At 46.2% G+C, this 13,287-nt stretch overlaps 1 protein-coding gene across 1 annotated transcript in view; it reads right to left on the reverse strand.

Annotated features, from left to right (window-relative positions):
• Window positions 1-674: 674 nt before the first annotated feature.
• Window positions 675-13,287, reverse strand: part of LOC143279512 (adhesion G protein-coupled receptor A2-like) — an 83,038-nt gene continuing 70,425 nt past the window's right edge. Inside the window, exons 12-18 of the mRNA XM_076583565.1 lie at window positions 11,753-11,948; window positions 10,519-10,620; window positions 9,322-9,425; window positions 7,931-8,043; window positions 6,566-6,751; window positions 4,638-4,817; window positions 675-3,291 (exon numbers count right to left, since the gene is read on the reverse strand). Coding sequence (XP_076439680.1) covers window positions 675-3,291; window positions 4,638-4,817; window positions 6,566-6,751; window positions 7,931-8,043; window positions 9,322-9,425; window positions 10,519-10,620; window positions 11,753-11,948 — 3,498 coding nt within the window. The remainder of the gene's footprint in view (window positions 3,292-4,637; window positions 4,818-6,565; window positions 6,752-7,930; window positions 8,044-9,321; window positions 9,426-10,518; window positions 10,621-11,752; window positions 11,949-13,287) is intronic.

A 13,287-nucleotide genomic window follows, 5' to 3' on the forward strand; every position in this document is an offset into this window, starting at 1 on the left:
GATATCTCTTCACTGTACAAATACTCCAGAACAGGTACTCTGCAGGATTCTTAGTCAAGACCTTCGTCTCCATAACTCATTAACTCTCCGCTTTTCTTTACGCCTCCTTTGGTTTGTTGTAATGTACATGAATTGAACACATTCATACATATTTATTTCAATGCCTGAGGAGCACATGTGACGCACACACAGGCGTGTTTTCACACTCACATAAACATGCAAGCAGTGAAGCAATATATGACCAGCTTCACTCCAAATTGGGAGGGGAGGGGAGGGTGGGGGGTGGGGGCTGGGGGCTGATTCAAACCGCAGCACGCATGGGCTTTTATATATAACAAAGCAACAATCATACCGTTGTAAACGAGGAAAGAAACATCAAAATGAACCCATGCACATTTACACTGTTGTTTTGTTGTTTATTTCAGATTTTGCTCAAGTTGATGACTTGTTCCACTCTCTCTGTTTCTCTCACTCACTCACTCTCTCTCTCTCTCTCTCGTCTACTGCCTGTACATATATGTGCATCAAAACGTCAATAATAATAATAATAATGATAGGGCCATACACAATTATACGCAACAGAATAAATGTTCCAATCACAAAAAAAAAAAAAAAAAAAAAAAAAAAAAAAATCATCATCATCATCATAATCATTATGTTTTGCATTTAATGAATTAAACGCTGGTTTCTTTCTTGAACAGATCCAAGTTGTTGTTTGTCTGTGGCAGCCACACATTGTCAAAGCTGTCCTCCTCTGAACTGGACGAGGTGTCCTCCACCAGGTTGCAGAAGCCCATCTGCGTCAGGCGGTCGTACTCGCTCAACGAGCGAGGCAACCAGAACGCCTTTTTGGCCAGCTCGTCACTCTCGCTGGCCTGCTTGATCAGTTTAGTCATCACTTTGTCCCTGTAGTTGTGATTGACATACGCATACGCCACCTTGGCCGGGCGGTTCTTAAACTGCTCCTCCCAGCCCAGGGAGCGCTGCTTGGTCATCCCGCCTTGCCCGTGGCGGCGCCCGTACTTGTCCCGAGTTCGATGCTTTTTCCGGTGGGTGGGGTCTGAGTGGTGGTCAGAGTCTATGGAGCGAGCCTTTTTGGCCTGGGACTGCGAGTCAGAGTCCTGGGGCCCAATCCGCCCGTCGTGGGAGGAAGGGGTGGCCGTGATATCTGAGACCACGGGACTCTTGGAGCCACTCCCCCCTCCTCCTCCTCCTCCCAGGCCAGCACCCACGCCCACCCCACCATTGCTGTTGTTGTTGTTGCCCGCCCCGCTGGTGGTGCGGTGCAGGTTATTGCTGTTGTTGCTGTAGCGGGAGTGGCGGCGATGCCGACTGCTTGCATCAGAACTGTCCCCGGAGATGGGCTGGGGGGGGCCGTGGTGGCTGTGGGCGGGGCTGTGGAGAGGGTGGGGGTGGGGGTAGTACATGACCCCCTGTATCCCACTCACCACAGGGCTGATGGAGCGAGCCAGAGCGTGGTGAGAGGGGCCGAAATGGGGGTAGGCATGACTGACGGGGATATTGCACATCTGAGGCGGGAGGTAGTTTGTGTGCATGCAAGGTTCGTACCCTGTGAACGGCGACGGGGCCTGGGGGCCCATGTACTGTCCGGCCCCCTGCACCATGGGGCCTGGAGGCACCCCCGCCGGCCCGTCCACAAACACACCACACGTCTCCGCAGGGTACACGCCCCCTTCCGACGGAGGGTTGGAGAGCATGTTGGTGGTGGTGGTGGAGGTGGGTGGAGGGGGTGTGGAGTCTGGCTTGCCCTGGCGGGGCAGCGTGTTGTTGTTGCGGGGCTGCACGGGCGTGAAGGCGCTGGGATGGGCGCCCAACGAACAGGAGCTGGCTGTCCGCTGGTGATGAGGTAGCTGAGGTTGCTGTGGGGGCGTTGCGTGCTGCGACGTCACGCAGTGCTGAGACCCTGCAGGTGACACGTGAGAGCGGGAGGGACTGGGGCAGTGCCGACCGTAGACCCCGCCATCAGACTTGTAGCCCAGAGGGGAGTGGGCGTGGGCAGATATGAGGGCCGCTGTGGTGGTGTTGTTCATGTGGGGGGAGTACGAGGGGAGAGGTCCCCCAGCGCTGCTGGGGGCTTGAACATGATTCTGACGGTTCAGGTTGGAGGAGGAACTCGTGTTGTCGTAACCCCCACCGGACAGATTCTTGCCACTGCCCCTGTCCTTGGGCTGAATCTGAATCTCTATACTGAGATGAGTGTTGGCCTCGCTCCCTGTGCCCTGGCTCATCTGATGGCCGTTCTCCGTCCCCGACAGGTTGTCCGTCAGACTGGCGTTGATGTCTTTGTTCACATCTTTGTTCATCACCTTCTGCTGACGGTTCTTCTGCCAGAACTTGCGGGCGGCCCCGTTCTGTCTGGGGTTGTAGAAGTTGGGCACGTTCTCCTGGGCAGAGGTGACCGACACCTCTGTCAGTGAAGACGCCGGCAGAGACACCAGGTTGATGTTGCTGTTGTTGGTCTGCTTGTTGACGTTGTTCTTCATGTTGCAGGCCTTGGTGATGTTGGACGACTTCTGTGAGTACACCGACACGTCCATGTTGCTGTTGGACTTCACCACTGTGCCGTTGGGTTGGGCTGTCGGGGTGGAGGGCTCCGACGTTTGGGCTGGCTGCTCTGTGGCTGCCACGGGGCCAGAGTAAGTGGCTGGGGGACCAAACCCGAACCAGCTCTTCCAACGGACGCTGGCATCATTGCGCGTGAAGCAGAAATAGCTGACCATGAAGATACCGAAGACTGCGCTCACCAGACCGTACAAGTAGCTGAAGATGAGTTCCTGGTAGGGGATGATGGCATGGAAAGGCCGTGCGATGGCCAGCGCGCCACACACCCACATCACTATGTACAGGAACAGCGTGGCCACCAGCGCCCTCAGCTGGGTGATGGGGCGACGCTCGGCGTCTGGTAAACTGACTGTCGACCGACTATCGTCATCATCATCATCATCCCCCCCTGTGCGGATGCTCCCCCCTCCAACACCGCTCCTCCGAACACCGCCGCTCCCATTGATGCTGACATTGCGGCTCCGGCGGTGGGAGTCGAGGTCGTGCTGTGTCACACTCTGCACCTCCAGGTTGGTGTCCGCCTGGCTGGGGACCAGCTCTATCTCATTGGTGTGCACCTCCTCTGTTTCATCCGAGTCGTTGAGAACTGCAGCCGACTGGGTGTGCACCACGCAGGAGATCCGCATGAAGAAGATGAGGTTCAGGATGATCAGGAGGCCCATGGGTGCGTAGAAAGCGCCGAGGCTCGGCTCCCAGGCCAAGAAGCAACTGAAAAAATTTTTTTGGAGTGTTAAGTAATTTCCAAATCCATTACATGAGTGTGTATGTTGGCTCCTAGGCCAGAAAGCAACTGAAAAATAACAAGACTTCATACCCAAACCCATTCAATGAGTGTGTATGTGTGTGCTGACATGAATGAAAGCATACGCGCTTATATCATCTTCTACCGAAAGCAGAAAGAAAAACTGAGAAGACTGCGGGACAGCATGTGTGTGTGCGCGCGCGCGTGTGTGTGCATGTGTGTGAGTGTGTGTTGTGTGCATGCATGCATGCGTGTCCATGGTAAACAAATTCATTATCTCTGGAAATACTTTGTCGGATTAGGCATACTGAAAGAAAAAAACAACTTTACACTTATACCAATGCCAGGCAGGAAGTTTTCCGGATTATGCTGTTATTTCAGTTCTTGAATTGTCGTTTCACTGTGGCTCTGCATCCTGAAGTTATTTGATTATGTTCCAGGCAAATGAACATTTGCTTGGGTTTAAAGAGAGCATGTCAACTTATTTCTTATTCGCAATGAAAAGAAAAGAAATACATTGACACTAACATGACACCATCGACAGGTTTACTGCACATGAATATTTCAAAGTGGATAAACAGAGCAGGAGAAGAAAGAAATCCCAAGGGAAAAAACTGCAAAAGAAATCAAATGTAATGTAATTGATGTAATTGTACAGCAGATTTATCTATCTATCTGTAACCGTAAGTATCTGTGTATATGTTTGTCTGTGTGTATATATACATATATATTGTTTGAAGGGATAAAGTGTGTATCACAAATGAGTCTCGAAGGCCTTGCCCCTCTTCTTTTTTTTGTTTTTTTCTAAGTGCATATGAGTATCTCAACATCATAATTCGAAGACTACACATCAACATATAATTTTCCCAATCTGACCACTCTTTTGATTTATTTGATGATCTCCGTGTGTGTGTGTGTGTGTGTGTGTCCATCCGTCCATCGGTCTGTCTGTGTCTAATATCTTTTCTTCTTTTCTTTTTCTCTTTTCTTCACAATTATTTTTCCTCCCCTTCTGATGCTACACTGTGCATGTGTTCACACAAACATATATTTTTGAACTGGTAAAAAAATAAACAAACAAATAAATAAATAAACAAATAAGAAAATTAAAAAACAAAAAAAAACAACAACAAAAAACAATAACCCAACATAAGAACTCACTATTCCAGGCCCAGGTACTGGTTGAGGTTGACAGCGGTGGTGATGCCGCAGATGATATTGGTAAAAAAAAACAAACATACAAATAAATGAATAAATCACTAAACAAATACATAAATCAATAAAACACTACAACACAACAGCCAGAACTCACTATTCCAGGCCCAGGTAGTGGTTGAGGTTGACAGCGGCAGTGATGCCACAGATGATGATGGGCACGCCCCAGCCCAGGAAGTAGAAGCGCAGGATGGGCTTGGGGGGTAGCGGCATCGACACCGGCTCCGGGGGAGGGGAAGGGGGCTGGTCCGCCTTGGTGAACTTCTTGTACATGTTGCTGTGAGGGGGTTGGGGGAGGTGGGGTGGAACAGAAGAGTCTTGTTTCAGGTACGCTGCTTGCGAAAATCTTTAGTTTAAGGGCTAAATTTGTGCATGCATGCGTGTGTGTGTGTGTGTGTGTGTGTGTGTGTGTGTGTGTACATCACTATGTGCGTGCTTCATTGATCACCAACATTTTTTTTTTTCAGTAAAGAAAGCCCTCATTAAAAAATGTTACAAACTTGGGTCAAGATTTTTTCAGTTATTTATTTATTTATTTATTTTTTTTTTTTTACAAATTACACACACAAAACTTTAAAACCTTTCTGCACCTCACCCCTTAACCCAAGCCCTCCCAGTTCCATCCCTTGCTACCCTCCCTCCCTGCACAAATGCTCCCTCTTCTCCAAGAAGCTCAAATCAAGTCATGTCATGTTGCTTTTAGCCCAGCTAGCTATCACTGTGGGACTGTCACACGGCACTCCCAGAAAAAACAGTTTTTCATTGAAGGGTTTTGTTACAATTTTTACCCCCCCCCCCCCCCCCCCAAGACCTTTTCAAGACCTTAAAGAATGATCCTCAACTGGAACACCCTGCCCCCTGAAACAGTCCAGTCCCCAACCCAGGGCATCTTCCGCCGGAGGGTGTCCAAGCAGCAGACTATTCACCCCCCCCCCCCCCCAACCCCCCTCAAACTTGATACGCCACTTTGCAGGCCTGGCGCACCACTAGGGTGCCCTGGGGCACCACTTGCCTCCAGCCTGCTGGTGGGACAAGACCTAACAGCTGTGATGCAGCTCTGCATACAGCTGTATACTGTAAATTAGCACAACTAGCCCCCCCCCCCCCCCCCTCCATTCTACCAACAACCTCTCTCTCTCTCTTCGTCTGATACCAACGCAGTGCACAGCTTCACCAAATGTCAGTAATTGCCGAGGTTGGCAGCTGGACATCACCGGAACAAGAGGAAGAACACACTGGCACTTACACCGACCCACTGGTGCAAACAGCGGCTGGGGTCTAATTCCATTCCTATGCACAAAAAACCCCAAAAAACAATACTCCTCATAAGCAGAAAAATCAAAAGCAGCTGCTGCCGTTCATAGCCCCCCTTCATACTGTTCCAAGACTTTTCTTCCCCAGTGAAATGGATCTCTCATTTTTTTTTCCTGCAAGACTTTTCCACACTTCGATGACTAAACCATCCCTGTCAGTGTCCTTGTCTGCAAAGCTGGCCCAGTGATTACACATCCACCGAGGAAGGAAGGGGAACTGACTGCACAGGATCCAGCCTCACACTCACCAGTATTATCTCCCCCTTCACTGGTCCTAAAGTGGTGGTCTGGACTCTTAGTCATCAGGATGAGATGATTAAATGAGGTCCCGAGGTGTAGAATTCATTTAACATATCTAAAAGAACCAACAGAAAAAGAAAAAAAAAACAACCCTTGTCCCTTGCAAAATTCTGTTAAAAAAAAAAAAAAAAAAAAAAAAAATCCACTTTGAAAGGAAAGCAAATGCACTTGCTGGCAGGGGAAAAAAGGTTGGTGCTGCAGTGTAGTTACACACTCTTCCTGGTAGGAAGAGAAGCCCGAACTGTACACAGACAAATCTGTCGTGACAAGAGTGATACAACACAATAACGCACACTTTCAACACCACTGCTGTATTGTCTTCTGTGTTCAACCCTTCCCAAAAAATCGACTGAAACTTACGGACTCCACAAGCACCCATTGACAACACCTGTCCCCCCCCCCCCCCACTTACTTGGCAGTGATGGTGATCCAGAAGGTGGCAGCCAGGGTGAAGTAGTGCAGGCAGATGCCGGTCACCTGGCAGGGCACGGCCATGTCTGTGCGGTTGATGCCCACCACGAAGCCCAGCAGCATCAGCATCACCGCCAGGCACAGGTTGATCACCGAGTGCTTCAGCTTCTTCGGGCACAGGATCACCCTGTTGTTTGGAGTGGGGGAAGGGGGGGAGGGGGGGGGGTTGGTTAGTTGATTGTTATTGCTAGTGTTGTGCGTGTGTGTGTGTGTGTGTGTGTGTGTGTGTGTGTGTGAGTTGGGGGGAGGGCTGGGGGGTGGGGGGAGAGTGAGTGTGTGTGTGTGTGTGTGTGTGTGTGTGTGTGCGCATTGCGCACATGCATACATTCGTGTGTTTATTGTTTCTGTACTGTACACAAAGCGGAGTCACCTAATGCCTTGTGTCAGCATGACGTACAGGCGAATGTAGATCTAGAGCCATCAAAATGTGCACATACACATGAATACAAATTTGTAGAGCACTTTCAAACCTCTCTTAGCACCTTACAATAACACAGACAAAACACATAATCTCTCTCTCTCTCTCTCACACACACACACACACATGGAAGAAACAGACATGAATCCATATAATACAGATATGGAATGAAATGCCTCATTTACATACAGACTGCATAGAAAGGAACATTTTTAGATCTGTTTTCAGGGATGTGTGTGAGGGACTGTGAGGGACTGAAAAAGGCAGTGAACCCCGGGTTTGCACAAGCTGAAGATCTAAAAGAGTGCACCCACTGAACAGCGACGATACAAACCCAACCCACAGACTGAAAACAGAGCATGCTGCTGACAGCCCAGACAACCAACAAAGGGCATTTTTCCGACCTCCCAGGTCAACAGGTGTGCAGACCTGCTACAGTGCCTGAACCCCCTTCATGTCTAGAGGGAAGCTGAAGATCAAATACACATGTCAAAGATCCTGTAATCCATGCTGGTATGGTGGATAATGGAAACAAGAACGTACCCAGCATGCCCACGCCTGAAAACAGAGTATGCCTGCCTGACACATGGCTGGGTAAATAAACAAAACGATCATACACATAAAATGTTACATGTCTGGACAGTGTGTGTGTGTGTGTGTGTGTGTGTGTGCACGTGTGTGTATGTGTATGTGTGTGCGTGACTAAAACCTGACTGAATAACACATGAAACAAATGATCAGTGCCCACAGGCAGCTGTCAGTTGGCTCTACCAAGGTAGGCAGCCTGTTGCGCAAATAATGCCATGTTTGTAAAGCCCTTAGAGCCTGGCCTCTGACCCGAGGACAGGCGCTATATAGGCGTACATATAAATAAAACAACAGACGAACCTGAAGCTGGAGACATAGGTGATGAAGACCACAAGCATGCACAGGATACAGATACAGCTGCCCACATAGATCACTGGCTCCATCACAACCACTGACGGCTTTTCCGACACATCCTGTGGAAAATAAACAAACAAAACAGAAATGTCACCTGATGTTAAAAATTGGAAGCAAAGAACACTACTTGTGATCTCTCTTGCCAATGCATATTTCAAAACTTTCTGGTCTTTCAACATAACGTTAACAGAAGGCAAAGCCTTCTTGGCTATTGTGTAATTCCTTCTGTATAACAACAAAACTAAAAACAATCATATCATTATCATATTATTATCATAAAATATCCTCCACACACCTCCAAAATCTTAAATGCAATGTTAAATGAGAGATGTAATGTTCACTTCAATTTATGAAATCAAGACTCTTTGTTCGACTGATCCATAAGACGGGCGCAATAGCCGAGTGGTTAAAGCGTTGGACTTTCAATCTGAGGAACCCGGGTTCGAATCACGGTGACGGCGCCTAGTGGGTAAAGGGTGGAGATTTTTATGATCTCCCAGGTCAACATATGTGCAGACCTGCTAGTGCCTGAACCCCCTTCGTGTGTATATGCAAGAAGAAGATCAAATACGCACGTTAAAGATCTTGTAATCCATGTCAGCGTTCGGTGGGTTATGGAAACAAGAACATACCCAGCATGCACACCCCCGAAAACGGAGTATGGCTGCCTACATGGCGGGGTAAAAACGGTCATACATGTAAAAGCCCACTCGTGTGCATACGAGTGAATGCAGAAGAAGAAGTCAGAAGACTGATCTGTACTGAACTGTAACTTGGTATCGAGTGTCAGCCACTCAGTCTGCAGAACCACTACACTGGCCAAAAACTGGGTAAGTTTGCCATGGTTAAGGAAACTTACTGCTGCATCATAAAGTAAATAATCGTTATATCAGTATCATTCCTTTTACTACAGTAGCAGGTGGACAACAAACATAAATGTTATTGTCATAAAAAGAGAGAGGGAGACAAAGAGAGAAAGGGAGAGAGAAACAGAGAGAGAGAGAAAGGGAGAGAGAGAGAGAGAGAGAGAGAGAAACAGACACACAGAAGTGAGAAGACATAATTTCATATTCACATCCACTGTGCACATAATCACACTGTCTAAAACTTTCTTTAATACATTCAAGATACTGAAGGGAGAAAAGAGTAAGAAAAAACAAACACATTACACATACACAAAATAATACATACTTGCATATTTCTTACACACACACACACACACATATATATATATATATTATATATATATATATATATATATATATATATATATATATATATATATATATATATATATATATAATCCCAAACTTGTGAAAAGTAACAGTACCACTTACCTCAATAATAGCAAAGTAGGACAGATGGTAGGCGTGCACCAGTGTGTGATTGCCTTTTCGCTCAATGATTTCACAGCCGTCTGTTCGCCAGTCTCCAAGTCCATCTGATAAACAGAGTTATCATCATCTTCATTTTCATCATCAACATCATCACCACCACCACCAGGCAAATGGAAAAATGTTACCCCTTGTTTGAATTTAACTGGTGCACACTGTATGATAAACCTAGTTGTGTTCTAATTGGGTTGCTTTCTGAAATTTTTGCCCCCCCAGGGGTCTGTTTTCTACTTCTTGTGTGCACTGTTTGTGAGCTGCATGTTCATTCTTATGTGTGACAGAGCTTTTACATATATGACTGTTTTTTTACCCTGCCATGTAGGCAGCCACACTCCATTTTCTAGGGTGTGCATGCTGGGTATGTCCTTGTTTCCATAACCCACAGAAAACTTAGAAGGATAATAGGATCTTGATCTTGATCTTGTATTTGATCTTCCACATGTGTCAGGTTTGCATATATGTCGACCTGGGAGATTTAAAAAAAAAAAATCTCCACCCTTATTAACCCACAATGTGCCCTGAAACTGGGGTTCGAACTCAGGTTACTCAGGTGAGAAACCAGCGCTCTTAACCACCCTGCTACTACACCTGTCGAAATGGGGTGAAATGTTAATCAAATCTCTTTGTCAGTGGGTAGCACTGAACTACATCATTCTCACCTTTCCTCAACAAACTTCAGAGATGCCTATCCCTGTCAAGTGTTTGTAGCAACAATCAGGAAATTTGGAAGGAACATTTTCAACCTGGTAGGAACACTCGGACTCCGAGCCAGATCAGCAAACGTACGTTTCATCTACAAGGCATACAGTTACTTGGGCCAACCTGCAGCACTGTGTAACTGCTACAATTAAACTGACTGGTCCACTCAATGCTGTTTTAATGTAAACACGCACGCGATTAGCTAAGCATCATCATGTGAGACCAAGGTTAGTAGTGACTGCCTTGGCCTCATGATCGATAGGTTTATAGCGTAGGTGATAATGTTATGACAGGAAAACATGTGACCATGCTATTCAGCTGAAAATGAACTCGTGGATTCAATTTCGACGTTGGCATAATGTCTGAACAGACTGCGATCAAGTGTAACAAAATACGGCGAAATCGTAACAACTGGTACCTCTGAGACTGACACACACTCACCATTGGCAGTGAAGTCCCAGTAGGCAGCAGAGATGGGCCGGTGCCTGTTGCCTGTCCGCAGCACCAACACCACTGGTTGTGTCAGGTTGGGAACAGGGTGTCCTGGGGAAAACAACAACAACAATCAAACACCCTGTACTGTACATATTACACATCAGTCCTGCACACAAACACACACACACACACACACACTGGTACATATTACACATCAGTCCTACACACACACACACACACTGGTACATATTACACATCAGTCCTACACACACACACTGGTACATATTACACATCAGTCCTACACACACACACACACACTGGTACATATTACACATCAGACCTACACACACACACACTGGTACATATTACACATCAGACCTACACACACACACACACACATACAGATACACATTACACATCACTCCTACACACGCACAGAGGTACAAATGATAAATCACTCCTACACAGAGCTGTACACATTACACATCACACACACAGATACATACTACACATCACACACACAGAGGTACAAAAAAATTACACTTCACTCATACACACACACTTTGAGGTACACAGTACACATCACTCCCACATACAAGAGGTACACATCACACAAACACACAGACGTACACATTACAACCACACACACACACACACACACACACACAAAGGGGAACACTTCACACACACATGCGCGCGCAGGGATACACCTCACCCACACACACTGTATATATACACGTTACACATCACACACACACAAAGAGATACACATTGCAGATCACTCCTAAACACACACACACACATACACAGGGATACACCATACCCACAAATATATATACATATTATACACATCACACACACAAGAGATACACATTACACATCACTCCTACACACACGCACACACACACACACACGGAAACACCTTGCACACATACACACATATATATATACTTATTACATAAATCACACACACAAGAGATACACATTACACATCACTCCTACACACATACGCACTTCTACACACACACACCCACACACCCACACACAATCACACCTACCTACACACACACAAACATCCACACACACACACACACACGGGTACAACATACATACATACATATATATACACATTACACATCACACACACAAGAGATGCATATTACACATCACTCCTACACACATACACACACATTCACACACAGAGAGCCGATTCCCCTCTCTCAGGCAGTGCGGTACTGACCTACAGACACGCTGACCACACTGGTCGCCACAGTCCAGTTGCCGTGCGCCAGCTTGGGGTCAGCGTGCTGGGTGGCCGTGGTGGGGAACAGCCGGCCGTTGCGGAACACCGTGATGAACACGCTGGTGTCATTCTCATCCAGAACGCCGGCATCTTGCAGCAGAGTGGCTGGCAAGTCCACCGAGACATCCGTGTTCTGAAACGAAAAAAAAAAAAGACACAATAAGTGGCTTCTTCTTGAACTTCTCTGCTTGGTTGGTTGTATACATGTGCGCACGTTTGCATGCTTGTGTGTGTGTGTGTGTGTGTGTGTGTGTGTGTGTGTGCTTGTTTGTGTTTTGTGTGTTGTATTTAACTCCCTTGCCCAGTTATCTCCATTTCTTTCCCCTCCACAGTGGTAGATGTGGTGTCTGAATGATCCGACCCGTAGCTTTTTGTCACATGTTAGGAATCCTGGTGTTCTTGGTCTTCATCCACCTCTTCAACCTTAGAACATTCTGTTACTAACATTTCAGTGACGTCAGCAACGGAGAAACGCTCGACGTTGTCTTTGCTGATTTTGTCGTTTGTATGGAAGGAGTTAAAGCATGCATATAAATGTATGTTTAACTTTACAGTGCAAACACCACAAGCTCCCTGCTTGGTACATGTGTGCATCACTCAGCACTATTGTAAAACGCAAACTGAAGCTGGAGGTTGTCAAGCTGGCAGAAATGTGAATTACATGAAGTCAAAAAAAGCACAGTGACATGTAGAGATACAGTATACCTAGCTAGTTACTAAGCTGACAGTACATTCTACAACACACACACACACACAAAATGAGAACAGACGAAGAGCTTTTCAGGCAGTTGTGAAAGACCTGAGGGACACAAGAACCCTGGCAAGCTGACACAAAGAACATAAACTCAAGGTTCCCACAGATATGAACAATCAAACAAAATTCCCTTTTTTTTCAGACTAGACTAAAAATTTTCTTCACTAAACTGAATTAAAAAAAAAAAGTGTCTGCTACACTGCTGAAAAATTAGGTCAGCAGATATTTCAGTATCAAAATTCAAATTTCATCACATTTTCCTTTCCTTTTTTTAAATCCTCCCCCCCGTGCATTTAGCTCTTTGTTGAATAGTACTGGTCATAGAGTTTTACAAAAATTCTAAGACTTTTCCATATCCTAAATGGTAAAACATATTTTCCAAGACTTTTTTAATTTTTTAAAAAATATATATCCCTGGATATGTTTTTCTCACTTTTTTTTTCACAAGACTTTTCCAGTCTTTCATGACTGTATGAACCCTGGAAAAACAAACATCTAAGTCATGGGTCTATCAATCTGCAAATATGAACACATCTGGGTACACACTAAAATCACTTGTTACACATTCTGTTGTATAAGGTCAATGTGCACCAATGCAAAACTTCCCCACAGCATCTCTGCCGTGATGTTCCCCTTTATCTGTCTTCAATGCTTTGGTTCCAAAACTCCAGTCCTTACAAGAGCACATGGGGACTAATCACAATGTCTACACAGCAAT

The sequence above is a fragment of the Babylonia areolata genome, chromosome 2, assembly GCF_041734735.1.
Source record: "Babylonia areolata isolate BAREFJ2019XMU chromosome 2, ASM4173473v1, whole genome shotgun sequence".
NCBI lineage: Eukaryota > Metazoa > Mollusca > Gastropoda > Neogastropoda > Buccinidae > Babylonia > Babylonia areolata.